Raw genomic sequence first — 26,429 nt, 5'->3', positions numbered from 1 at the left:
AGATATTCCTTCTAGGCTCTTGAATCATCAGAGTCCACAGCAAGATAATATCATATAACTAGAAAAAAGGGCTATTTTCTTACACAGCTTGATTTCAATTGAATACTTTCAGTAAAGGAATATTTTAATTCTTTGTAAAACACAGTTTGAAGTCAATAAATCCAGACAATATTTTAGAACTGTTACCTCTCAGCCTAGGTTGCAGTTTTAAGATGTGCAGAATGGAAACCTATCTCTTTCAAGAATTTTTAGTTATAGATATTTTGATCAAAAGAGGGGTTTTTTTAGAGAATTTAGTTGTACCAAATGTTGTCAATATTTGTGACTTTTTTAGGTATTGTTTTCCTCAGTAATACCTGCCAGAACATTATCAGTTTATAGAGGATTGTTTGAGAATTTTTGTATCTGATTATAGGAAAAAAGTGTCAGATGTTTAAAAAAAATATATTCCTAAGTGTCTTAAGATATTTGGTGCGGAATGAAATGGTGTAAAAAGCCAACTTAGCTTGAAAACAAAAACTTAGCTTGAAAACAAAAACTTAGCTTGAAAACAAAAACTTAGCTTGAAAACAAAAACTTAGCTTGAAAACAAAAACTTAGCTTGAAAACAAAAACTTAGCTTGAAAACAAAAACTTAGTTTAAAACATAAAGTATACTCCAAAACAATCTTTAAAATCTTCTGGGAAAGGATCAAGGTCAGTTCTGCATAAAAAAAGGGCAGTTGAAGTTTTTAATTTCTTACAGAGATTTTTCTATACAGGCAGCAGTTTCTAAGTTTGTGTTCAAATATATACAAGCTCTTGTACCTACATGCACAAGAAATGACACTATTTCAAGTTAGCTTCTAACCATTCACTGGTGAGTGCTATTTCATGAGGAAACCAGTTCGATTTTTTCTTTAACACTATCCTTACATTGTCTATTACAAAGCAGTTTGTTTTATGCTAGCACAATATTAATTATGCCACTGAAAACAATAGCAAATATTTGCAACAGTAACTCACTCAGCCTTACAACAACGCCTTCTGTCCTTGAGTCCTCCCAAGTCTCTGCCTTTGACTTCATGAGTCTGTCCTTAGGATTCGTGGAGAACGGAGTTTGAAAGCACAAGCTGTTATGTTATTGTTTGACTTGTTCATCCTAAGAATTAAGTCTTTTTCTCAACAACCCTCTCCGAATCCTTGTGCATTTATATTTATGAACCAAGTCCCACTCCAGGAAAGCAAATTTTCATACATCATAGGGAAAAAACATTTGTCAAAACATGTAACAAAAATTACTTAAGCAAAACAAAGTGTTAATTATCATATGAATATAGTGGCTCTCCGTAGTCACACTTCTTATTGGGAAGATTATTGTAAGATAAGCAGTAGCTTTGTAAAGGTAATGCAGGCTGGCTTACTGATAACACAAGCTATATCCTCAGGGAAACATCATACATTCCAGCATATTTCAGGAAATTTCATAAATTTGAGCATATCTCACATGTCTCGGACATGTCTGCTTCTCAGGATGGGACTTTGTTTTAAAGGAAATGTATTTTTGGTTTTCCCTGAAAGCACATGGCTTTGTGTCCTAGGTAAATTATGTTGTCTTAAAAAAACAAAAACAAAAAACAAAAAAACATTATCTGATTCGTGAATCTTACCCTAAATGTAGTGGGGCTTGTTTAAACAGTCAGCTCTTCTTTAACATATCCTTCTAATGACATGTACACTCTTACTGCCCCTTTTTAACCTTGTGACTCCTAGAATGCTCTCCATGGATAAAGTATGAATGTATTTACTGTGAAGTCTTTGTCATTTTCTTTTGAACTCGACAGTATGATTCCCCCAACGGAGATACATAAAGATTTAGAAGTTAAGCCTGGGTCAGTGACCAGAATTGAATTCTAGATACACAGAAGGCTATGCAGAAAATACACATAATACTGTTTGAAGTCATTATTAAGCATTGCTGGGATTTCTGCTGAGAAGAGGAAATCCTTGAAAGTGGTATTGAAAGGGAGATACAGTACAATATGTGTGAAATGTAGAAATACATTCAGATAGTATTTTAGCAACCTGAAAAATAGAAAGGAAGCTGCACTAGTTAAATAAACGGTAGAAAAAACTTGGGGTTTGGCAATTCATGCATTTATCATATGCTTTTTGAAAATTCCTCCAGAAAATAGTACATTTGAATGTAATTTTGATTCTATGTTTGCCACGTTGTTACAGTTCTTTAATTTTTTTTTTTTTTTTTTTTTTAAGGAATCCAAAATGTGCTCAGCTTATTCTGTGCCGTGCTTACAGAAAATAAGGTTCTCTTTCACTCAGCAAGTTTTCAGAGGCTCAGTGATGCCTGTAGGGCTCTGGAGTCTTTGATGTTTCCCCTCAAATACAGGTGAGTTGAGTTTTGATTCTTTGAACTCTTTGACTAATTTTATAACTCATCTTATATTACATTGTCCTTCACAAAAGGAGCTGTGCTATGTTTGTTCAAATAATTGAAGGTTTTCATGATCATGTATACCTGTCCTAGCCTTTACACATCATTAATAAAAATCCGATTGCATCATGACAGTGGAAGCAAAGGAGAAACATCCTGCCCGCAAATACAATAGAAACCCTACTCACAACATCAGTTGGGTGGTAAAACTTGACTGTGATGATCCATGAGTAAATGCATGAAGATATTGGAGAGATCTAATAACAGCCTGCCAATAAGTAAGAGGAGATGCATGGCAAGAGAACAAGAGATTGGGGTCATAAACCGAAACAGGGAAGAGGGAGGTTTCTGGCCGTATACAGGGAAAACATGTTTTATTATGAGGATAACTAAGCAGTGGAACAAAGACCCTATGGAACTTCCATCCCTGTAGGTTTTCAGGACCCAGCTGGACAGAGCCCAGGACAAATTCATCTGGATTCAGCCTTGACCATGCTTTGAGGAGTAGGTTGGACTAAATGATGTCCTGAGGCCCTTTACAACTGGAAAGATTCTGTCGTTCTGAGATAACAGCTACTTTAGCTTGTATTACAGTTTTAAGTCACTGACAAATGTCCACCAGAGAATGAATTTAAAACAACAAATTGATCCTCTCTAAAAAGCCACATCTGAATCCAGCATTTTGAAATGAAAAACTTAGTGTCAAGCTATTTGGTTTTTTTAGGAAGAAGACATCTAATTCTGACTCATCTGTTTCAAAACATGCCTGTATTTTAATAGCATGTTTTTATTTAAAATATTTCAGAGATAGGCTTCATTTTAATATAGAATAAGAAGGAAAAAAATTGAAAGCAAGTTTTGGAATATGTTTCTTAATGCTAAAGTAGTAATGAATGTAAATTTTTAATAACTATAAATTAGGTGTTGAAATGCATTGATAAATTTAGATCCAGATTTTCATGTTGCTCTGATGAAAACACTAATTTATTTTTTTTTAAATTGTCAAATCAAGTAAACAGCATCTGAAATACAGTTTTCTTTACATAATGTTTAGTTGTCATTTCAATATCAAAGCAGAATATTTCATTTAAAGATTTCTTATTAATGATATTTTACAAAAGGCTGAATTGTAGGTGTCTGGCCAAAAACTAGCCATGTTTTTAAAATTAAGGTATTATGCATAACTTTAGTGTCCCTAGTTACCTAAAAGTTGTGGACAGATATAATGTCCATACAACATAAATGTTACAAATATAAATAGGCTTCTCTTATTTTGCAAAATACACTTGTTTACAATAAACTGTAGACCATATAATATATAATTCCTGGAGTTTACATGGCAGATGTTCTTTTAACAGCATGACACTTTATAAAGAAGTATTTAATACTTTCATCTTTTGTATTTTTAAAATACAGGTATTTACAGTAAATCTAATATATAACAGGGAGTTTTGGTTTGTGTTTTGTTTTTTTTTTTAAGAAAAAAGCTGCCCTATGTGAAAGGATATTCAGAAGTTTTTATTTTATTTTATTTTATTTATTCTTTTCACAGTTATCCCTATATTCCAATTCTTCCTGCACAGCTATTGGAAGTTCTCAGCTCACCAACACCTTTCATAATTGGTGTACATTCTGTCTTTCGTAATGACATTCATGAGCTTGTAAGTATATCTACCCAGCATATTCGTAGTCACAATGTCATTCATGATGTTTAGTTGTAGAGATTTTCTGTGCTTCAGAGATGTTTATATTAATAATTCATATATGTTTAATATACTATTACAGCAAGCAAGGCAGGACAATCAGGAGGAGAAAGAAAAAGTATGAATTCTTTTGTAATACTTTGAGACTATAAAGTAGAGGAGAGAGATTATTTGATTCTAGTGCAGGATGGGAAGGAATGGATCCATTTCCAGCTTTGTCATGTATTTGTCATGAGTTTGAACAATTCACTTAGGGTTTTCAAATAAGTCCTCAATTATTTTATTTTATCCTTACCTTTTAAGCTTGTGCTTGGAGAAACTGAACCAGGGTTACAGAGGTGCCTAGAAACATGTAATTTTACTTATAGTTGTCCTCACTGTGTCCTTTTGCAAACAGCCTATTAGATATCTCAAATCACTGAACACAGATGTGGAACATCCAGAAACAGAAGTCACTTTTGAAATTTTGGCTTAATTTCACTTTCTTTGGTTTACATTCATTTTTCATCGGTAGTTTCAGTAATATGAAGTATTTGGAGTATTTCCTTTATCAAAAGCATTCTATACATTAAAGTTAGTCCTGTTTTAATTTAACTTATGTGCAGATCATGAAATTTGAACACATGAAACTTGTGTTTCTAAACTATGCTCACTGTATGCAGTACTAATAATGTGTGTGTTTGTCCCTTACAGTTAGATGTAATCATAGCAGACCTGGATGGAGGCACAATTAAAATTCCTGAATGTATTCATCTTTCTCAGCTGCCAGAGCCACTGCTACATCAGACTCAAATGGCGCTTTCTCTGGTATGTTTTGATACAAACCCCATTTTCCACCCTCTCACCTATTTTTAAAGAATGAAAAATGAATTACAGTATTAAATTGCTTTCAAACACACTGGAAATGTGAGATTTAACACTATGATTCGTGCCAACATTCCTGGTTTTAGAAGAATTTATTATCTGAAGTTAGAGTTAATATCATCAGTAATTTACTGGTAAAATGTTTTTTCATTATTCAAGAGGTAGGTAGTGATTTTTCCTTCCTAATAATTGTTTTTTAATAAGAGTTTAACCTCAGTATTTGAGCAGCATTGTTACTATTCAGTTTAGCTTATTTTCTGTTCTTATAAATGCATTTCCACTGTACATTGTCTGAAGTTTAACAAACGAATAACCAAATAGTCTTAAAGTTTATTTGTATGATGCCCCTGTATCAATATTCCAGAATGACTGATATTACATTAAGGACTCACCAAGAAAAGTAGTTCAGTTTGTCTTTTTACTATCATTGTCATAAATCAGAAACCCCCTTATTTGGAGGCTTCTGAACAAATCTTTGTATCTTAAAGAGAAGAATTTTCTGTCTGTTAATCTGTTTCAGATGAATCAACTCTAAAATCCCTAACTGTATTGACTAGCTTCATTGACTGTAATAGGAATTTTTGTTAAGTAGCTCACTTATAGAAACCTGAAAAATTAATCCCACCTTTATTTCCATACAGTCTTCATAATTTAACTCAATCTATTACTTGAGGTACTTACTATCAATGAATATTACTTTGAGAAAGAAGGGAAAAAAGTAATTTATCCTTTCCTCAGCAAAATGAGGGGAAAAAATTTTTGTTTAAAAATTCTCTAGGTTTTGCATCCTGATTTGGAAACAGCAGATTATGCATTCCCTCCCCCACGAACAGCTTTATCACACTCAAAAATGCTGGTAAGATTTCTGTCTTACGTCTGACTTTCTTAAGTAGAAAACTGTTGAAATTTTAGACTAACTTTCTTTTACGAACTTCTACTTTGTGTTTTCTTTTCCATATCCATATTCTTTATAGTATTATCGGTGGAGCAAAGAAATGCCATTGGACTTTGCATTCTGCCCTCTAATAGCATTCTAAAGGGTTAGAAGTTCTTATAAACATATTTGTATAAATATGAAAACACTTTAATTTCTTTTAATATTGCTGTCTGTTGAGTTAACTCTGCCTCCTCTATTTTGTAGACCAGTAAAGCTGCAGAATTTTAGATGAGTGGACAAACTGGTCTTTTTGTGTGTTCGTGTAAATGTTAAAATTAAGTTCTCTTATAGACAGCTCTGCGCCCCCCCCCCCCCCCAAAAAAAAAAGTTCAGAAACATTAAAAATGTTATTCAAGATCTAGATTTTTAGAGTAAATATGAGTAAAGATAGGAGGGGTAGCTGTGTCAGCAAAACATAAGTCACTGGTTTTGCAATAATAATGGTAATTATTATACATTGTGTGCTTTAACATATTGGGGAAATGAGTTGTATGATTTTTAACCATACATGGTTAAATGGCTTTAATGAACCTCAACCTGAATGAAACTATATGTAACTGGCTATACTAAAAAAAGTCTGTAGAAAGTTTTGTACTATAATCTAGTTAATTTAGATTAAAAGTAGTTGTGAAGCCATGATAACTTAACAACTTGGTAAAGGTGCTGGTTTTAACTTGTAGGTATGTCTAGAATTGAACTTGAGTTGGTAGTCCAAACTAAAATCCAAAAGCCAATTCAAGAACACACATTGGGGTTTTTGTGTAGGTGTATTCAAAAACGTAAAACTCTTAGAGTGGTACGATATATTTGTTGTTCTTATTTATTGCTTTAAGATTGGGGTTTTTTATTGCTGAAGACAGGAAATGTCATCCAGAATTCATTTAATCTAATGGCAGACAGAATTCAGCTAAGATCTCACTTTGAATAGTGAAGTTCTAAATTAATATAATTTTGTATCAAAATAAGAATTTTGTTTAATCTGAAAGAAAGAACCATGTTTTCAAGTAGTCCAAAAAGTCAGGGTACAAATGTATCTGTTAAAATTCTAGAGAGCAGCCTGGGTGCAAAGAAAATGAGAATATCTCTCAGTAAAGTGAGCCCTTACAAAATTAAGTTAAAAATTTGATAACATCAGTCATGTTCCATTGAAGAATAAAAATACATCTAGAAAACTATTCCTATAGGACAGCTTTATAGAATCTTATACATACCTAAACTTATTTCTTTAAAAAATCACCTTTAACTTAGGTTGTATTTACTTGTTGATTAGCTGATCAGCTGTTTACCTGTTTAGTTAATCCAATATTCTTTGCTGCTTGTAACTTTTAAAGTTAGAGTTTGTTTAAAAAGTCCTTTGAGACACCATAAAACCTGAGGTCATAAAACAATTTCAGGATCTTAGGTTTTAGACATGGCTGCAATCTGAGTAGGTCCCTGAGCTAAGATAAAATAACGTGGGTGACACAGGATTTGATCAGTCTGGGATACTTGTGAACACATCTGGGCCAGCTGAAGCTGTCACTGCCCCAAGTCTGCCCCCAACCGTTCACATCATTTCCATTAATCCATCAAGGTTTATGTAAGCACTCCCTTATTTAAATCAAAATAAACCAAGACTTTAAAGATCTACTATTTTAAACTTTTTAAACTAACCTGGCTTATTTTGGCTGCAGTAGATTGGCAAGTGAAGACATGAGTTGGAAGAGTCCTAGACAAGTAGCTGAGCAAACTTGGGGCAGTCTCCTGGTCTCATCCAGCTGGCGGAACCACAGCAGATGACTATGGTGATGCCTGTGATGCTCTGAGCCAGGCTCCTGCAGCAGCAGTAATGCCAGGTTAGGCTCCTGTGGTTCCCTGCCATCCCTGCCCACTTTGATGGCACTGCTTGTGTAGTGCTGCAGAGCCACACTTATTTTAGGGAATAAATCTAAGCTAAAATACGCTCTTTCCTTTATTTAACATCTTTCATGGCAGCTCTTTCATGTGGTTCACCACATGACCAACCCAACAGTTAGACTTGCATTGCCCACAGCCTGTTGTGCAGGCACAGAAGAGAGCAGTAGGAGAAAACAGTTGAATATGTACTAAATCTGTCATTGCCATCTGCGGACAGGTCAGTGAAACTGTAGCCTCATATAAGATAATTTCATATGTGTACAAGTATCTCCACTTCTATGCTACGCTGCTGCATTGTTTGAATTTGCAGGTATTTCTCAGATAGCTTTATACAAAGTGTGGGAAAGTTTAGAATACAAAAATGTTTTGACAGCATATTTAATTGCTGTTTACAGGATAAAGAAGTGCGAGCAATCTTCCTTAGGCTATTTGCACAACTTTTCCAAGGATACCGGTCATGTCTTCAGCTGATCAGAATTCATGCTGAACCAGTAATTCATTTCCATAAGGTAAAAGAGAAGCAGTTGTGTATATTTAGTTAGTATTCGTGTCATGTAATTTCCATAAGCTTGCCTTTTGAACAAGTGTTAAGGTTAAAAAAAAAAAAATCTACACATGATTAGTGTATCATTTTGACATAGCACTATATAAATGTATTTTAGTGGAATTAATTGTAGGGACAGTGATGAAACATGAAACAAAGTTAACATTAAAATTTAATACAAAGAAATTCTTTGAGGAGTCATTAAGGAATTTTGGAAACATACGTATTTAGTTAGAAGACAACACTTAAAAGTACTAGTTTTCTGTTTTATTACTTGTGAGATTTATAAAATGTGTGCACCAAACTTCCTGTTACATCACTCCTGAATTTAGGTATAAAAAGATAATATGTAATATAAAAGATTTAACTAGAAAGTACCACATACTGCTATAAGCTGGTGAAAATGTTTAACTGTTAGCACGTAAGTAGTTGGTGGTAGTTTTGATACTGATAAAGTACATGCATTTTTTTAATCTTTATTGCAGGCAGCCTTCTTGGGGCAGCGAGGCTTAATTGAGAATGACTTTCTAACCAAAGTTCTCAATGGAATGGCATTTGCTGGTTTTGTGTCAGAGAGGGGTCCTCCTTTCAGAGCCTGTGATCTTTTTGATGAGGTGAAAACTGTTTCTATATTCCCAAGTAAATTAAAATGTACCTATGACATTTCAGCATGTTAAAAACTATTGAAATGCTTCCAAATCCTCACTGGTTTTTGTATAAAGGTTATACTAATCTTCTCAATTCTATTTTTCTATTAAGCATACATTTCGAGCTTACTTCCATAAAATCATGCCCTGCTCATATGTATGAAGTGAAATAGTTGTATAAATCATGGTAATGTTGTTCCTATTGTCAGGTTTGGAACTTCATAATGCATCACATGTGCTAGAACAGAATTATTTTGAGTAATTTAATTACATTCTTAGAAACATTGAAAAAGTAATTGAGAAATATTAAATTAAATACATACCCAACAATATAAACTGGGACAAACGTTTTTTCTTTTAAAAAGTACTGCCATTTTTGTACTGTGCTGGCTTTTATTTGAATGTAGAGTACAAATAGAGTTTGGTATAAATTCTGCATAGTAGCAGAATATATGAGAAATATGGATTATGCTATTAGCAATGTTAAAGGAATGTTTTAGGTATGTAGGACTTCCTGTGTTGCATGGGACCATAGAATCTGGTAACAGAAGCTCTATAAGAAAGTGAAAACGTCTCATGTTCCAGAGTGACGTGACATTGCACATTTTTCAGTGTTTGGTTTTCTTTGCTCAGTTTCAATTTAAGATTAACATATCATAATTTAAGAAAGAAATTATTTTTTTAGTTGAATTACTTTTTTTTTTTTTTTAAGTTGGTAGCCTTTGAAGTCGAAAGAATTAAAGCTGAGGAAGGTAACCCACCAAAAATGATAAAGCATGTTAGAGAACTTGCAGAACAGCTCTTCAAAAATGTAAGTTTACTATACCTGCTGCACTTTTGGAGTTGAGATAGTAACATTGAAAATTCATGTGTCTGAGATTGATCCAGTATCTGAAAATGGAAATGACTGCTTGTGGTAGTCATCATCTGCATTATGACAAAAGACTTTGGAACTTTAAATGTGAAAAATTTTGTACACGTGAAGGAAGTTCAATATACTAATATGAATTTACCTATTAACTGCGACTTAGCATTCTTATTTGTTAGCGTCTATTCACATAATGTATATAAACTGTTATTTTCTCTGATGCAACCTATCCATGCCAAATACATCTCTTTTCTTGCCTCTCAACAATTTTCTATATGAAAACTATATATCCAATTTGGCATAATTTATACTTTTGGCAGATCATTCCTCCTGTACCGACCCAGTGTCCATGGTTTGTGTGCTCAGCAAGCACTGTTTCATTTCTTAACAGCTTGTTGCTTGGATTCTTTAGGTTTCCTAGAATACCATTTCCAGTTTCATTCTTGCCTTCCTATCATGCCTTTATGTTACATGGTGCTTTTGTAAAAGCTCTTAGCAGGTTTTTAGTTTTTTTGTTGTTTATTTCTCTCTCTCTCTCTCTTTTTTTTTTTTTTTTTTGGCATTGGCTAATCTCCCTCCCCCTCACACTTCCTGTGGTTGTTCAGACTCCACAGAGCAGTATCTGTTATGCAGTCAGTTAAGACCTTTATCACCCTTTCTTTTTTATATCCCACTTCCCCAAAACTATGATTTACATCTACACTTCTATAAAAAAACCACAAGAATTACTAAGTATTGCTAAGCTCCGGGGTGTTTGGGGCGTTTTGGGGAGTTGTATGTGTCCTCCCCCCAAAATGAATTGCCTTTAAGGACTTTGTCCCTGTCAACGCAATCTTTGTTTGGGGTAAAATTAATATCTTTTCCATAGGAAATCCAAAATTTCACAACCAGTGCATTGAGCAGTCTTTTGCGTCAGTAGATTTGGGATGAAAAAATACATCTATATATTTCAAGTAAATGGAATGTGTAAATAGTAAGGTGTGTTAAATGAGGTTAGTCTGAGTTTAATAGTTGCACAATTTGTGTGTCTGTCTTCAGATGCGCTCACTCACTCACGCACTCCATCTCTTTTCCTCTGAAATTGCCAAATGACTGTTATACTTTCTTTGAAGGAAGGAATTGATACACATTTCAATCTAACTTGTTGATAGTAGTCATTAGAAGAGAGAGCAAATACATCATTGTGGACTAAAATCATGTCACATTTAAAAATGTGTGTGAAATGTCTCTTGTCCTTGTGTGGTATAGCATACTTATTGGAGTATCTTAACACTGATATTCTTACACTGGTGCTTCAGACTTAAAATAAGAGAATGTATCTTGTGGAAAATGAAGAGAAACATCGGGCATCAGAATTTTTGTTGCATAGATTCGTTTCATCCATGAGATTTCATCTGTAATAAAATATTTATTCCATAGTATACCTCCTCATCCTATAGCATTCTCTTAATGATAAGTGCTGATGGAATCATCTTCTATTATGAGCTAAATCAGAAATAAAAACTTCTGAATAAATATTAAATTCTCTGCTACTGGTGGGTTGACCCTGGTTGGATGCCAGGTGCCCACCAAAGCCGCTCTATCACTCCCCCTCCTCAGCTGGACAGGGGGGAGAAAATATAACAAAAGGCTCGTGGGTCAAGATAAGGACAGTTTAATAAAGTGATAGCAAAGGTTGCGTGCGCGAAAGCAAAGAAAAAACAAATGATGTTATTCTCTACTTCCCATCAGCAGGCTATGTCTAGCCACTTCTCGGGAAGCAGGGCTTCAGTACGTGTAGTGGTTGCTCCGGAAGACAAAATGCCCCCCCTTCCATCTCCCTTTACTTAGCTTTTATATCTGAGCTGACGTCATATGGTATGGAATATCTGTTTGGTTGGTTTAGGTCAGCTGTCCTGGTTATGTCCCCTCCCAAGATTTTGCCCTGCCCCAGCCTGCCATTGGGGGTTGCCAAAATGTTGGAGAGACAGCCTTGATGCTGTGCCAGCACTGCTCAGCTGTAGCCAAAACACTGGTGTGCTATCAACACCTTTCTAGCTACTGATGCAGAGCACAGCGCTATGAGGGCTGCTATGGGGAGTATTAACTCCATCTCAGCCAGACCCAATACAGTTCTATATAGCAACACGTATTTTCCAAATTCAGGTCTTTCTTTCAGGTTAGCACTGTCAGAACGTATATTAGTTGACAGTTCTGCAACATTCTGGACTGCTAGTTTTTATTAGAAAGTCAATGGTCAATATTAAAGTAAATTAGTCTGGTTCTTTTTTTATCAGATGGCAGAGATGAGTGAATTCAAATTTGGGGAAGATATAGCAGAAAAAATGAGGAGTGTTGCACTAAAGGTTCTTGAAAATCCATCTGTCTTAAAAGTTTTGATCTCCCCAAGAGTTAAGGGCTTTAATGTTATAAGCATATAATTATGGGAAATTGCTTCCAACAGTATAATTGTTACTATGACACTAAAATACTCCAAAGGAAATGGTGAACATTTGTATTTGTTTTCTAGGGGATATAGATCCTTTTTAGAATGAAAGAGCCTATAAAGCATAAGTGAGTGTGCATATGTGCAACTTTTCGCTTACATTATTTCTTAAAATCAGTGTCAAAACTAATTCATTTTAGTCTTTTCTTGTGATGAGATTTATTTATAACATTGTGATTGACCTGCTACTTCACTAGCACTAAGTCAATGACTTAGTATATTTAAAAGTCATCTTTGAATAAAGCACTGTGATGAGTAACATTGCTTCTTTAAGTTACGCCTAGAGCTGCCTGATTTTAAACTCAGTGCATGACATATTTTGACATCTTGTTCCACAGTTTAAATAGTCGTCATATTGTAGCTGTGACAGTCTAAATACATATAAGAAACAATGTTTGTTAGGGAGAGATAATGTTTGTATTAGTCTAGCTGGTACAAGTGGAAAATGTAGACAAGTTTTTGGCATATACTGCTTTAGTAGTTGAAGACATTAGTTCTACATTCCTAAAAGCATGTACAGCTGGGATTAGGTTTGTGATGGCCAAGATTAAAGTAACTCTTTCTGTACCTTTCCTCTGGATTTGTCTTCTCCATGAAATGGAACACAGAATAGTTATTTATTCTCCCTTTCTGGCTTTTTCTGCTATATGTCATCTGTTACCCTCTCCTGAGATTGTGTTCCCTTTCTTTGCCTTGCTTCTCCTGGTGTCTGCTGCTTTCATCCCCCTAGCTAGCTTTTTGGCTTGTTTCATTAAACTTTCCTCTGCAGATAATTTGTATGGCTAAGTCGCTGGTTTGTTTTGACTGCTATTTCTCAAGTTGATGCATTTGATCTCCTTGTTGCCTTTTGCTCCTGTAAATGAAAGTATCAAGCTAGCTCCTGTTTACAAGTTTTATTGTAAGCTAGTTGTGCTTGTACAACAGAAACCTAGTTGATTGAGTAGCACTCTTTGGCAGTGGTACATAGCCAGTAATAAGTAACAGCATAGAGTCAAATTGGATAACAATTCAAACATGATTAATGATAACCCTGGTATATGAATGAAGAGATGAAAATATCTTCTTTTGTTTGATTGATCATTGCACTCCTCAAGATGTGAGTTGTGATCCTGTGAATGGTGGTAGAATCCTCATGGAACATGTAGATCTTGGCTGTATTTTGGAAAAGGTACAACCTGAAGCCAGAAAAAAAAAACCAAAAACAAAACAAACAGGAAAGATATCAACCACTTGAGGGAAAAAAATTAAAAGAAATGTTGAATTTTCATATCTTGCTCTCTTCAGGATGCCTTTCTGGAAAGTGTGTTTTAAACAAGCTGAAATCAACGCGGAGGCAGTTGGTCTTTCCAGTTGTTGAACACCAGAGGCAGAAGATGCATGTTCACATATAAGAACACATATTGCACTGATACTGCATCTGGTATTGACAAACACCAACAGAGCTTACCTACATAGAGCAAGTCTTCAAATATCCCATGTACAGTCACATCTCTGTTTTATGGTACAGGGCATACTTTGCTAATGTCTTCAATCTTGCAGTATTGTATGATAATGTCAAGATCAAGACAAATACAATAATTACATAGTAGCAGATGCAGCAGTTATTTTGGCAAAACAAGTAAGTCAGTGTTCTGCTATGTGAACAGATTTTTAATTTTTTTTAATTCTGAAGACCTCTGCAAGAAAACCCAAAAGCAAGGATAAAAGCTTTCTTTGGGGCTGCTTATTACATCTTATTTTAAACAAAAAGAATAAAAAGACCATAAAAGAGTGAGTGAAAAATCATTGTAGGCAAACACTTGTTTTCACAGTGGAAATTCTGATAATTTTGCAACAATAGAAGTCTTTTCTATCCTTTGAGAACAGCCCAAAATCTCATGTGATAGCTTTTTACTTTTCATGTAATTTAGGCCCATCATTTACTCTCTTTGATCACCTGTATTAAACTTTTTCATTTTTTTAGGGCAAACAGTGAGCTGTGTGACATATTTTTGTGGGACATACAGAAGATAGAAAATTGGTCCCTAGTGAGGGATGGCCATAGTTTGATACAACAGGGTACAAAAACAAATTTTCACTTTGTAGTCTTGATCAAGATGAGAATATTTCTCAGTACTTGGCAAAGAGATTTTATGTTTTAATGTTCTTTAACCCTCTCTCTAATGAAGAGGTTGTTTGTCAAACTAATTTCTATTCAAGTCCTAAATATTCATTAAGCTACGTAAAATCGACCTAAGTTAAGCAGTGATTTTCTTTTGCTGTCTTTCTTTTTGAATTTTGCATATTGACAGAAATAATTTTATAAAAGCCTTTAACAAAGTTTGAAGTATTACAGATAATGAATCAAGGGTGATATGAATATGAAACATGATATTAGTCAGCTGCATTAGATACTTGGCTTCTTAATCTTTCAGGTATGACAGATACAAAACAACAATAAAATTGGATGAGACAGGTGTTAACACTACGTAACACATTTGCTTATAACCTTTTGCTTTTGACCGGCAGGAGAATCCCAACCCCCACATAGCATTCCAGAAAGTGCCGCGGCCCACGGAGGGCTCCCACTTGCGGGTTCACATCCTCCCTTTCCCCCGAATCAATGAGTGCCGGGTGCAGGAGCTCCTCCAGGAAGGCCTCGCAAGGAGTCAGGGTGCCCCTGCTGCCACCCGGGGGGACAAGAAGTGCGTCGTTCCAGCAGGTCCCCCTGTTGGTATGTTTACTTGTTCCCCGACTTGCCTATTTGTCATCCTGTCTCATGAGTTGAATATATAATTAGCATGGCTGCAATGCATTGCTCCCAATGTCACGTTAATACTGTATTTTTAGTGATCATAGCAACCTTTAGTACATAGACTTGCCTGTTTGCCTTTGCAATTTTAAAAGATCTTTTGCATCAGCCCTTACTATGAAGTCAAAAATCTGGAGTGTGAGTGGCATAATTACAACAAAAAAGGATTTGATCCGAGTTAGACTAAACTATTCAATTAGATAGCGTCTACTCATCTGGGTCTGATGAATATCATCGTAGGTTACTTGTAGGACTGGCTGAACAAGCTTTGAACTGTTACATTCAGTTCTACGTAAACGTAAAAGGTTTCTCCTTTTACAGTAGTGGAAGACATGTAAGTTACTGGAAAAAGGCAAGGAACAAACATAGCTTCTGTCTCAAAATAAATATACCTATATTTAAATACAAAGAACAGATGTAGTAGACATTGTAGGCCTGTCAATTTAATTTTAATGCCAGAAAAATTCTATTAGTCATAGTCACATTCATCAATGTGAATTTGGCATAAACAAGTATGTTTAGTAAACTTGCAGGACACATGAAGCTGGCAGAGCTTGCAAAACTTTTGAAGGATGGCATTAGAATTCAAATCAATCTTGAAAAATTAGAGATCTAGTCTCTAGTCTCTGCTGAATTTTGTCCTTTACTATTTTTCTTCAAATAAGGTATTGCACTTGCATAGGCATATCAGCTGACTAGGCGACAGTTCTTCAGAAATTGATTTGGGGATTTTAATGACCATAGGGCAAACATGACCCAAGCTATTGCAAAAAAGACAAACATCTTAGTAGGGTGTATAAACAGGAGCACAGTCAGTGAGCCCCATGGAGAAATCCTTTTGTTGTACTTAGTAAGACATCAGCTGGACTGTTTGTATCCATTTTTGGGCACTGGAATACTGCCTCCATTTTTGGTTCTGTTGGAGGGAGTCCAGAAGGAAGAAACAAGAATGACCAGTGGTCTGGAGAATGTGACCTACAATGAAAGATGGAGAGTTGTTTAGACTGAAAAGTAGAAGACTGAGGGAATGCATGATAGTGGTCTTCAGTTACATAAGAGGCTGTTAAAAAAAGAAAGGGAATGGTCTGTAGTGATAAGAAATAATGAGTTTAACTGCAGCACAAAACTAGAGTTATTTGTCAGGAAAAACTTGGTAAAATGAGGATTGTGAGGCACTTCATTTCTTGTGAAGCCATGAAGTCTCTGTTATCACAGAACTTTGGGAACATATTAGACAAACATGAGAAATAACATAAATACAGTTGATCCTCTCTAGGGACAGCAGGATGAACTAGATGGCCTCTTGAGGCCCGTTCCAGCCCTGTTTCTCTTTGGATTTATGTGAGAAGAGGATAAACTCTATTCACCTGCTTTTGCTGTTGACTATATCATTGAATCTGTTACTTATAGAAAATTTAAAGGGTATGTGCTTGTGTTCTGTTGCCTTTATTTAAAAGGCTACATGCAAGAGAAGGTTTTCTTTTTTTAAGAAGTTAATTTTTATGTCAAAGTTTTGGGGTTTGGGGTTTTTCTTTTTTCTTTTTTTTTTTTGTTTTTTCCAAGCAACAGTTTTCACACTAATACTCCCTGCTGTCCTGTGTGTCAATATTGATGGATATTAGGAGCTCATTATTATCTACAAGAAGGGCATATTCTGGATTTATATTCTATTTATTTGATACTAAATAGAAGAAGAGAATGTTAGTTCTTCCATTCTGAATTTTGTTGAAAATTCAGGGCAAAACACCGCACTAAGAAAATAATCTTTAGATTTCAGCAAATTGGAATCTAGGTGAGAGAACAGGTTTGTCAGGTTTTCTTCCATGTCACAGAATTCTTGGCATGACTAATGAATTCTTTAGGAAAAAATAGTTATCTACTGCTACAAAATATGCAAGGCTATGTAGTTCATTGCAGAACACACACGTGTGCATGCTTTTTTTTTTTTTAAATTATTTTCTATTTATTTATATATTTCATTAGTATGTTACAGGTTGGAATCTCTTTGTGCCTGTATGAGACAAATAGAACCAGTAGTAAAAAGAATCAACTGCTCTAGTTAAAATTCAGAGCACTGTCTTCTTCAGATAGTACAGGAAAACCAAAGGTTTAGGATCTTATGTTCCCATCTGTATATGCCTACTAATGGTATTTGTTTAACAGAACAAAATGGAGGGCACATTAAAAAAATTTTTTTTTTTTCCTAAAGAACTTTCTGTTATTCTTTGTGGCTCTTGCAGATGACATTTCACAGACGTATATTTTTCTTTTTCTTTGTTAGTTTCCATAATGGAAAAAGGAAGTACAGTTTTCAACAGTGCACAAAGGCTGGAAGTTGTTAGAAACTGCATCTCATTCATTTTTGAAAACAAATTTTTGGAGACTGAAAAGGTAACAAAATAAAATTTTAACTTTCCCAAATAAGCCTCTGTTCTGTTAATGAGTGAATAGAGACTGACCTTGTCACAAAGTGCATTTTGAAGTCATTTCAAATACTAATGGTTCTTTTAACCATTTAAATGAGTGAAATAAGCCATAAAAGTCATCATCTAAATGCAATACTGCATGCAATATGAAGCTAATGGATTTGAAAACCTGTTTGTAATACTACCTGAGTGCATTGATGCCCTTTTTGCTAATCTGTGTTCCCATTATAAATAGTATTGTCCACATGGTTTTTTTTAAAAAAGGGCTGTATATTGGTCTAGCAGTATTGATTAGGAGGAATGTAAACAAGAGGTATACATAGATGCTTCAGTGTTTGTCAACCAGTGCTCTTTTGAAATTTTCAGTGCAGTAAATTTTGCTGGTTTAAATAATCAATAATTTGATAGAAATCAGAGGTGAATGTAAATATTGGGCATGTCTGTCTTCACTAAAATATACTACTAAGTTGTCATCCTTGACATTCTTATTTTTTACATTAAGAATTTGCCGGGTGTTGTAGATTCTATCCATAGTTTTCAGTTACTGATTCTAGAACAATCACTCAAACTTACATTCAAATCTAATTCTACATATGCAAATGACTGTAAAATTATTTTAAGAATTTTTTTTATTTCTCAGAAAAGTATCACTTGTATATCTCTGAGGCTGTGCAGCTCAAGATAGAAAATGAACATTTCTTGATTTACAAGTTATATTATGGAAATGCATATGGGGAAAGTGCTAATAAAATGGGTGGATCTTTTTAAAGAGTTTGGATGCATGTGTAGCACAGTAGTTTTTAACCTCTTTCAACTTACAGGCACTTGGAAAATTTCAGTAGTTTTTTGTGCCCCTGCATGGTAAATTTGTCCTCAGACAATAGGCTGCCTTTTCTTATTTATCTGTTGCCACCCATTAAATCTAGTCTAAAAAGCTGCAGTTGATAATCACTGATGTAGCACTTGCTGCGTCTTTAAAACATTGGCATAAATACTCTGTTGGCACTGTTTTAGGGTAAACTGCATAACAGTCTTGTGGCCTCATTGCTATGAGAGGTATGCCACTTCTAAAGCCATTTGTCATTCACTGCTTATCAAAAAACATGCTAGTTGGCCTTGATACGCTAACTCGAGACCTGGCCTGGCTGGTACAGAATAGAACACTTGCTTTCATGAACAGTAATCCATTTCTGATCCATTCAATGCCTGACTATATTCAGTCATTTATTTCTATTTACAGATGTAGGTGAGAAATGCTGTGTAATGCATTGGAAAAAAAAACATGGGAAAAATTTAATACTTAATGACTTAAGCTAAATCAACCATTATGTGAAAGTTTGATATTCAAGCTAATGAGCCATTTCCAAAGTTTTTCTTTACTATACTGTCACTTGAAGTTTCTTAATGAGGAATGAATGATTATCAGTATGAATAGTGCTATTTAATTTCATTTTCATAAAGTTAGATTTTCTTCTCTCCAGACCCTGCCTGCAGCTCTGAGAGCCCTAAAAGGAAAGGCAGCTCGGCACTGCCTAACACAGGAATTAGGCCTGCATGTTAAACAAAATCGAGCAATACTGGACCATCAGCAGTTTGACTACATTGTGCGAATGATGAACTGTGCATTGCAGGTACAGTATATGAAGGTTTTGTTTTTTGGTTGTCTTTGTTTTGTTAGGATAAGCAAAAATTTGTTTAGAGTGATGTGGAGAAGCAAAATAATTAAAATATAGGACCATGTGGTACAATGATGTAGCAGATACTACTTGGCAGTGGATTTAAGATATTTATTGTTGGAAGGACAAAGGACAAAATGCTCAGGTCTATGCAGATCTGCCTGATATGAAAAACAGGAAGAAAACTGTCCATATTATTAATAATTTAGATATAATTTAGTTTTGGTAATTATTGAAGTGATTTATCTTAATGGCTTGAAGTACTTTTTTTAATGAATGGGTGTTAGCTTTTCCAGGTCATTTTCAACTCTGAGCTCCTAAAATTTGTATCACGCAATTAAAAAAAAGGATAAGTTTGTCCTCTTTGTCATCACAAGCACAAACATACTTCAAGAAGAAAGCATACTTTCTGCTTCCATGGTTCATGGTGGTAGTTCTACTTATCACAGTGACATCTTAGTTTGTCAGAGACTCACTGAAGGTGCTTGCGGTTCATCTACTAAGTTTTTTTACTGAGAAATTAAATAACTTTGTGCTGAATAAACATCAACATAACAGTGGCAGCTACCTATGAGAGTAATACATGTGGATGACTTCTTTTGACTTTCATTTGAATAGTTGTTCTGTTTTAGCTTTACTTGATGCAATTCATTGTCAGAAATATTTTATAGACGTCAGTGTTTTCAGTCTGATACCTGAGAATGTAGTAGTATTTGTTTTAAAATTTGTAATGTGATCACATTTGGTTATAATTTGCCTTGTTGCCCCTGTCTAAGTTATTGTATCAAATTAGGGATTTGATTGAGACATTGGTATTTTAAGCCCACTCTCCTCTAACCCAAAACCAGTTGAAATTATTTTGCAGCAGTTTGTTGACCGATATTTCTAAAAAGGTGAGTGCTAAATACAGCTTTCACTTAAGTATAGAAATAAATTAGCACTGGCTGAGCAAATGCTACCTCAGGTCACCATCAAAGGTAAGTTTTGTTGTCTGTTGTATTTCTTGTTTGTTCACAGTAGATATTTTTCTACTGTTTGGAACAAAATTCAACGTTGCCTCAGCAGTGGTCTTTGGAGTAAAATTACCTACAGTTAGCAGATGAAAACTGAAGCTGACCAGCTAAAATTTCACAGCATGTACCAGAGTGTGCTTTTTTGGCACAGGCATTGGCCTTTTCCAAGCTCTAAGTTTAGCTTCAGAATTGGAAGAAAAATTGAAATTTTCTGTGAAACTGTATTTCTCTGCCCAAAATCGTGACCAATGGAATACTGCACCTGCTGTGTATTCCAGAGTTAGAAATTTTCTTTCAGACCAGAAAACAGGATTGTCTAGATGTGCTGCAGATTTTGCTTCTACTTTTTTGATTATTCCTGGGATAAAAAAAAATGAGATGTTTTTAGACAATAGGAATGAAATACAAATCCCCTTTATTTGCTATATCTTAGTACAAAACAGATGGCAGAAGAAAATGGGAAGTTGAGGAAATTTCCTTTTCTGAGGAAAGAAATACTGACGTCACCTTTTAATAAAGCAATAAAATCCAATTTTTCTCTAGGAAAAAAATGTTATTTTTCTTCCCAGTGATTTGAAGACCCAAGAAGGACCTTAATGTTCATAGAAATGAATGCATCTGAAGTCTTACTGAAGTTAAAATAGAATGTTTTTTTTCTCAATAAAACTAGCAAATATAACTCAAATCATGCAGAGGAAACAGATCAAGTAAGGAGGCATAGTTTTTATGCTCCCCCCCCCCAACAGTATTTTCATATCTTTGAAAATATAAAATGGAAATTTCCATTTCTCAGGAGTAAGATTGGCCAGTATGAAAACATCTGAACTCCTGACGCTGGGCAGCTAGTTAGAAGCAAGTATTTAGTACATCTATTTTAATGACATATGAAATTATTTATTAAGATAAAAGCATGATTTATAATTTGTCTGTGCACTTTGTTCAACTGTATTATTTGGAGCAATATGTAAATTGGGACATTTTGGAGCTTTCCTGTATTGGTTTGAGGAAAAAATAGATTATCAAGAACTTACTTAAATTTGGCCTTGCTGCAGTGGGACTCAGCAAGTCAACATTTTGCTGTAGAGATGAATTCTTTTAGCTGCAGGTCATAAGACCAAGTAATTTCAACAGTGTCTGTTAAAAAGACACAAAAATCTGATTTAAGAAATGTGGTCTTAACTGGAGATGTATTCAAATTTTAGGGAAATACCACATTAATTATGATGGAGGTTTTGGGGAGAGTTAGACTGCAGTATTGCTTTGAGATGTCACCGAACTATTGGAATTGTAGAAACTGTCTCAGTCGTACCACCAAACGTCACAGATTTTTTTGTTAACGTTATTGCATGTTCCCATTGTCTACTGTAAGATACAAACTAAAATATTGCTGTGGCCAGGAGGCGTAAGGCAGCTGATACAAAAGCTGAGAGGAGGGGAAGGGCCCAGGCATAGTCAATAGGTTGGACAGAGCCCTGGCTCTCTACTGTACATGTGGGGTTGAGCTGGCATGTGTGTGCAGCAAGCCCTAGCCTGATGGTTTTCCCTGGGAAATACCAGTCTCTGCTGGCTCACTTGCTCATGCAGATAGGAAATCTAATGCTCCCCAGCCACCAAACCTCTGCTGCTGATAATGTGAATTGTTGCAAACCATGTGTATTTCAAGAGATACAGGTTGGCCATTTCTGAAAAGTGTCTTTTGAACAAAAACCTGTTATTGGCATGTACGGAATTCTTTGTCTTATTGGGAACAGTGCCACATCTTACAAAACCAGGACGATTGCATTCTGCGAGTTTATTGCACATCCCTCTGTTACTATTCAAGGTTTTCATGGTTGTTTAGTGTCAGTTTTTGTCTTTTAATAGGATGTGTTCTCTTGTTTTACTGGAGTCCATAAAAATAAAGGTCAGATGCTTTTTCAGAGCTTCTGTATACTCGTTTTGTAGATGAAGAGCAGTATGTTAACAAAATGCTAGTAATAATCCCACCATGTATATTGTTGCTGGTCTCATTATACCTGGTGTGATGTGTCTGACACCACAGTCCTTGAGAATAGATTAAAGAGGAATATAATATTCATACCATTGCTTCCTGTTAATAGCTGTTTTATTTTAGTGAAAAAATTATTTAGGCTATATTTCCCCAAGTATCTGATCGCTAGCTATTTTGCAACTGGGACAAAGGAAGGGTGGTATTTTACTGATTTCTCTAGAGACAGCAAAACTTGGGCTAGTGAGATCTCTGGTGTTTGTCAGCTTGAGTCTCTCAGTCCAAGAGTGGCATTCTTCTGAACTATTCTTCTTTAGACTATTTACAGTCTGAAGGTAATGGGCAAGACCTCACTGCAAATTTTCAATAGGCCTGTGATCTATGAAATAGTACAATAGAGCTTCATATTAATCTGCCTTACTTAGCAGGTAGTGAGCTGCATGTCAAGCCTTGTGGTGACTTTAGGTGGCTTTACAAATACAGTTGAGGTAAGGCATGATGCAGTAAGACAATACTTAAAAACATGCTTTACTGTGTCTGTTTGTGTCTGGGAAGTATTGACAATCTACTGCTGCTGAAATGAAGATGAAAGAGGTATTTCTGTTCTTAATAGCAGGAAGATCAAAACTACATGGAGATTGTATTGCTCATTGATTAGAGCAGATGTCTTCTGATGAGAGCAATTAAGTCCCCAGTTATTTGCTTTACTCTCTGCTGGGAGTTGTCACTGGCCACTTGCTAAAACCATTATTGTCAAGCCCTAAGTCAGAATTTTTCCCCTGACAAATAATATACTCTGACAAGCATTTAATCAACCTGTAGTACAGTAGTGATTAGGATCTGTGATAGCAAAGCAGAAACATTATGTTCTGCTCCATATGTTATGTAACTAAATGTTAAAAACCATCTACAGTGTTGTGAAAACTTAATATATTGATTGACAATTTATTCATACAGATAGCACTGTAATGAGAAAAATGTGAAATTATTTCTCTAGAAACTATTTCTGTGGTGTTTGCTATCTGCTGCTGTGGTTACTTCAGAATAATTTGCAATTACACATAAATTCCTATTTTAAAAGATATTTTCCTCTTTAATTTTCTGTAATGAAATGCTTTTCTCTGACATTTCTAAAAAGACTACTTCACTTTTTTGCAACTAAAAAGCCTATTTTTTACCAGAGAAACACTTCTTCTATGTAATTATGTTTCCAGCAACACATTGTATTTTTAATACTCATTAAGAAATAATGGCAAAAGCCATCTCAAGGCTCAATTTGCATGCTTTGCCATTAATCTGTTACAAACAACATGACTTGTCCAGATTTTTAATTGTCTCTCTGACTTTGCTCTGGCAGCAGCAAGTGAATTCTGTATTTTGAAACATAGTAGCACCTAATTTGATAAAATGGCAGAAAAGGCAAGAAGAGGCCTGAGGATGGTACCTTCTCCCACCTGTAGGTGGAGAGTATTTGATAATCAGAAAGAATTTTTTTATTAAAAAGACATTCTAAATAATTTGCATAAAATACTTAACAGTAACAATAAGGCTTCCTAAACAAACTTTTTTCTGGGGAAAGATTCTCTTCAGATAGTGGAGGACTATGCACTAGCTTCCTTTGCTAGTTGGAACAGATAAAACTTTTAATTTAAAAAGAAAAACTCCAAAACTACAATGTAGCAATATAACATTGCCTCTCCAAGATGTTGGTCAGTAATATTGCTTAACTGCATATTAATGTTTTTCTTTGGCAAATGCGGGTCAAATTGGAAAACATATGTGCCCCAGACGTCTGGAGTACTTAATCTAAATGTGGTTAGAGTGGGAATAATGTGCATAAAACTGTTAAATACGTTCAAAATTCTGTTCTTTAGATGTAGGAAAGGGGTGGGGTCTTCTAATGATGTGATTTAATCTGACAGCCTACAAAGTCACCAATGATGTTTTAGGCCCTGATTTGCTCCAATGTCATGTCTGTATGAATACGCATGTATTGTACCAGTGTAACAGAATATCTTTAATAATAGACAAATTATTCATTGTTTTAGTGTTTTAGATAATTTCTAATAGATCACTAGGGCTTTCCATAGTGGCAATAAGCAGATGTGTATCTTTCAAATAGTGTATACTGTGTGTTCTAAAAGTATACTTATAGTATACAGTATGAAAAACAACTGTAGGAAGTCTTAGTAGCAACCAGGGCAAATTTAAAAATTTAATGCATCTGTTTTCCAACAGTGACCAAAAGCAGATGAAAGATAGTGTTGATTAATTTTGCCTCTAGAATTTTGCTTGTGACTCTTCTGTATTGCTTTGGTTTAATAAGGGCCCCTTCAGTCTGTTGTGAAAGAAACTTTAATATACAGAATTAAAAACAATGGCATTCTATAAATAATATTAAATTTATTTTTCTTATGGAAATAACTTCTGTAGTATGTTCTGCCACCAGATAAAGTTTAAAAATTGTCAGTCAGTTCTCAGATTTCAGAAGTTTGTGAATACTGTCCAATAACAAGAAAGATTTTATTACTCCTGAGAGAAAATCAGCCGTGTGTGTGTGTCATATGATTCAAATTCTTGGCAATATAAAGGTTAAATGAACTAGTATTTCTCGTATTTTATGTTGAAAACTTATGTTGCTAAACATCTTTGTTTTGGAGGATTATAGTAGGTTTCTCTCCTTTCAGACTTTTATATCATGGCCTGCTTTTTGTTACTCAGTTTGACTTGCGTTCCTGGAAGTAGAGACTCTCAGAATTAATGTTTGAAGAACAGCAGTATTTGAAAATATTTTAAGGTATTTTAAAGCATAGAAAATATATCATGAAGAGAAATCATGGGAGTTTAACAGGGCCACACTTAATTCTATTAATTCATCAGTTATTAACAATTTGATCTTTTTCATTGTGTTGGACATAGTCATGGTATCATTTAAGTGAGAGAAAGGACATTCTAGTGTTTAAGGCTTGGACTTGAAACTTTCAGGTTTAATTCCATACTGCACTGCAGGTTTGGGTTTTGGGGGGTTTTTTTGATCATAATGGCCACATCATATAATTTCTCTGGTCCATGGTTTATTACCCCCAAAGCAGAAATAACATTTTTTCTATCCTGCTGACTTTTCAGGGGTCCACCTATAATGTTCTGGACTTAAAGAACTTAAAGTTCTTCAAAGAAGCTACTATTTCTGAATCTTTCTGATGATGTCTTTTTCCCAAGAAATTGCAAGATACTAGAATGTCATTGCACATGGCTGAACTGATGGCGCTCACAAAATTTCTCTATGAAAAAAGATGGAAGTACATTGTAAAAGATTGTATTGCTCATCTGTTTTTATTTTTCCTTTCTTTGCTCTGAGGAGCATACTGTTATATTCATTCAATCTCATTGGATAGCCACACAGTCCAGGAAAAATCCAGTCACAGGCATCTTTTTACAAAATCCAGAAAATAGAGTTTCTTCCTCTGTGGGATTGTCTATGTATGTACGTATTCACCAAGTAGGTACATGCGTGCTGCTGTCACTCAACGTTGCAGACTTCTTAACTTTATTACTGCTGCTAGAAGACCAGCCTACAGTTGCCTGCTCTGCAGGTATCAAGGGAAATGACCACCTTGACATAGCAGTAGCCATTCTTCACTGGGCCAGGACTCTCCCTGTGGAGGTTGCAGTGTCCAAGTAATTCCTTTCTGCATCACTTAGGGAGGCTTGGTTGTGCAGTGGTCTCTACAGAGAGGTGTCTGGCTGGTTCTGCATGCGTGTCCAGCCACCAAGGTGGTTGTCTTAAGTTGCGTTGAACTGCCTCTGTGGTTTTAGTGAGGAATTTCTTTGATGACCAGGCAGCAGAAAACCAGGCTGCTTTTCACACTGGCGCTGTGCCAGCAGAGGTGTTCAGGAATGAGCTCGTGTGTGGCTGGGAACTTCCTGAATTGCTATTTCCCTGCAGACTTCCGAGACCCTGCTTCTGGTAATCTGACAGCGTTTGTGACTTCTGCTTGGACCTGCCCTCTGTAACTATTGTGCAAGGCTGCTACTTAAAGACAGGAAAAGAGAAGGATTAGCAGTCATGAGAGTCCCATGCCGTGCTGTCCATACCTACATCTGCCTTCAGCCTCCCTCCCTCTCAGCTTCTCACCAGAACATGTTGTGTTCACACACTTC

The 26,429-nt window shown here is 35.2% G+C and overlaps 1 protein-coding gene across 17 annotated transcripts in view; it reads left to right on the top strand.

Annotated features, from left to right (window-relative positions):
- SBF2 (SET binding factor 2) overlaps nucleotides 1-26,429 on the top strand; it is a 289,338-nt gene that overhangs the window by 161,402 nt on the left and 101,507 nt on the right. For all 17 annotated transcript variants that reach the window (XM_069803834.1, XM_069803833.1, XM_069803831.1 and 14 more), the window contains 10 exons: nucleotides 2,254-2,386; nucleotides 3,984-4,092; nucleotides 4,828-4,941; nucleotides 5,777-5,854; nucleotides 8,227-8,340; nucleotides 8,861-8,989; nucleotides 9,735-9,833; nucleotides 14,884-15,088; nucleotides 17,448-17,557; nucleotides 19,074-19,223. In XM_069803834.1, the coding sequence (XP_069659935.1) occupies nucleotides 2,254-2,386; nucleotides 3,984-4,092; nucleotides 4,828-4,941; nucleotides 5,777-5,854; nucleotides 8,227-8,340; nucleotides 8,861-8,989; nucleotides 9,735-9,833; nucleotides 14,884-15,088; nucleotides 17,448-17,557; nucleotides 19,074-19,223 (1,241 nt within the window). The remainder of the gene's footprint in view (nucleotides 1-2,253; nucleotides 2,387-3,983; nucleotides 4,093-4,827; nucleotides 4,942-5,776; nucleotides 5,855-8,226; nucleotides 8,341-8,860; nucleotides 8,990-9,734; nucleotides 9,834-14,883; nucleotides 15,089-17,447; nucleotides 17,558-19,073; nucleotides 19,224-26,429) is intronic.

The sequence above is a fragment of the Haliaeetus albicilla genome, chromosome 16 (assembly GCF_947461875.1).
Source record: "Haliaeetus albicilla chromosome 16, bHalAlb1.1, whole genome shotgun sequence".
NCBI lineage: Eukaryota > Metazoa > Chordata > Aves > Accipitriformes > Accipitridae > Haliaeetus > Haliaeetus albicilla.
This window is presented reverse-complemented; position numbering and strand designations above follow the sequence as displayed.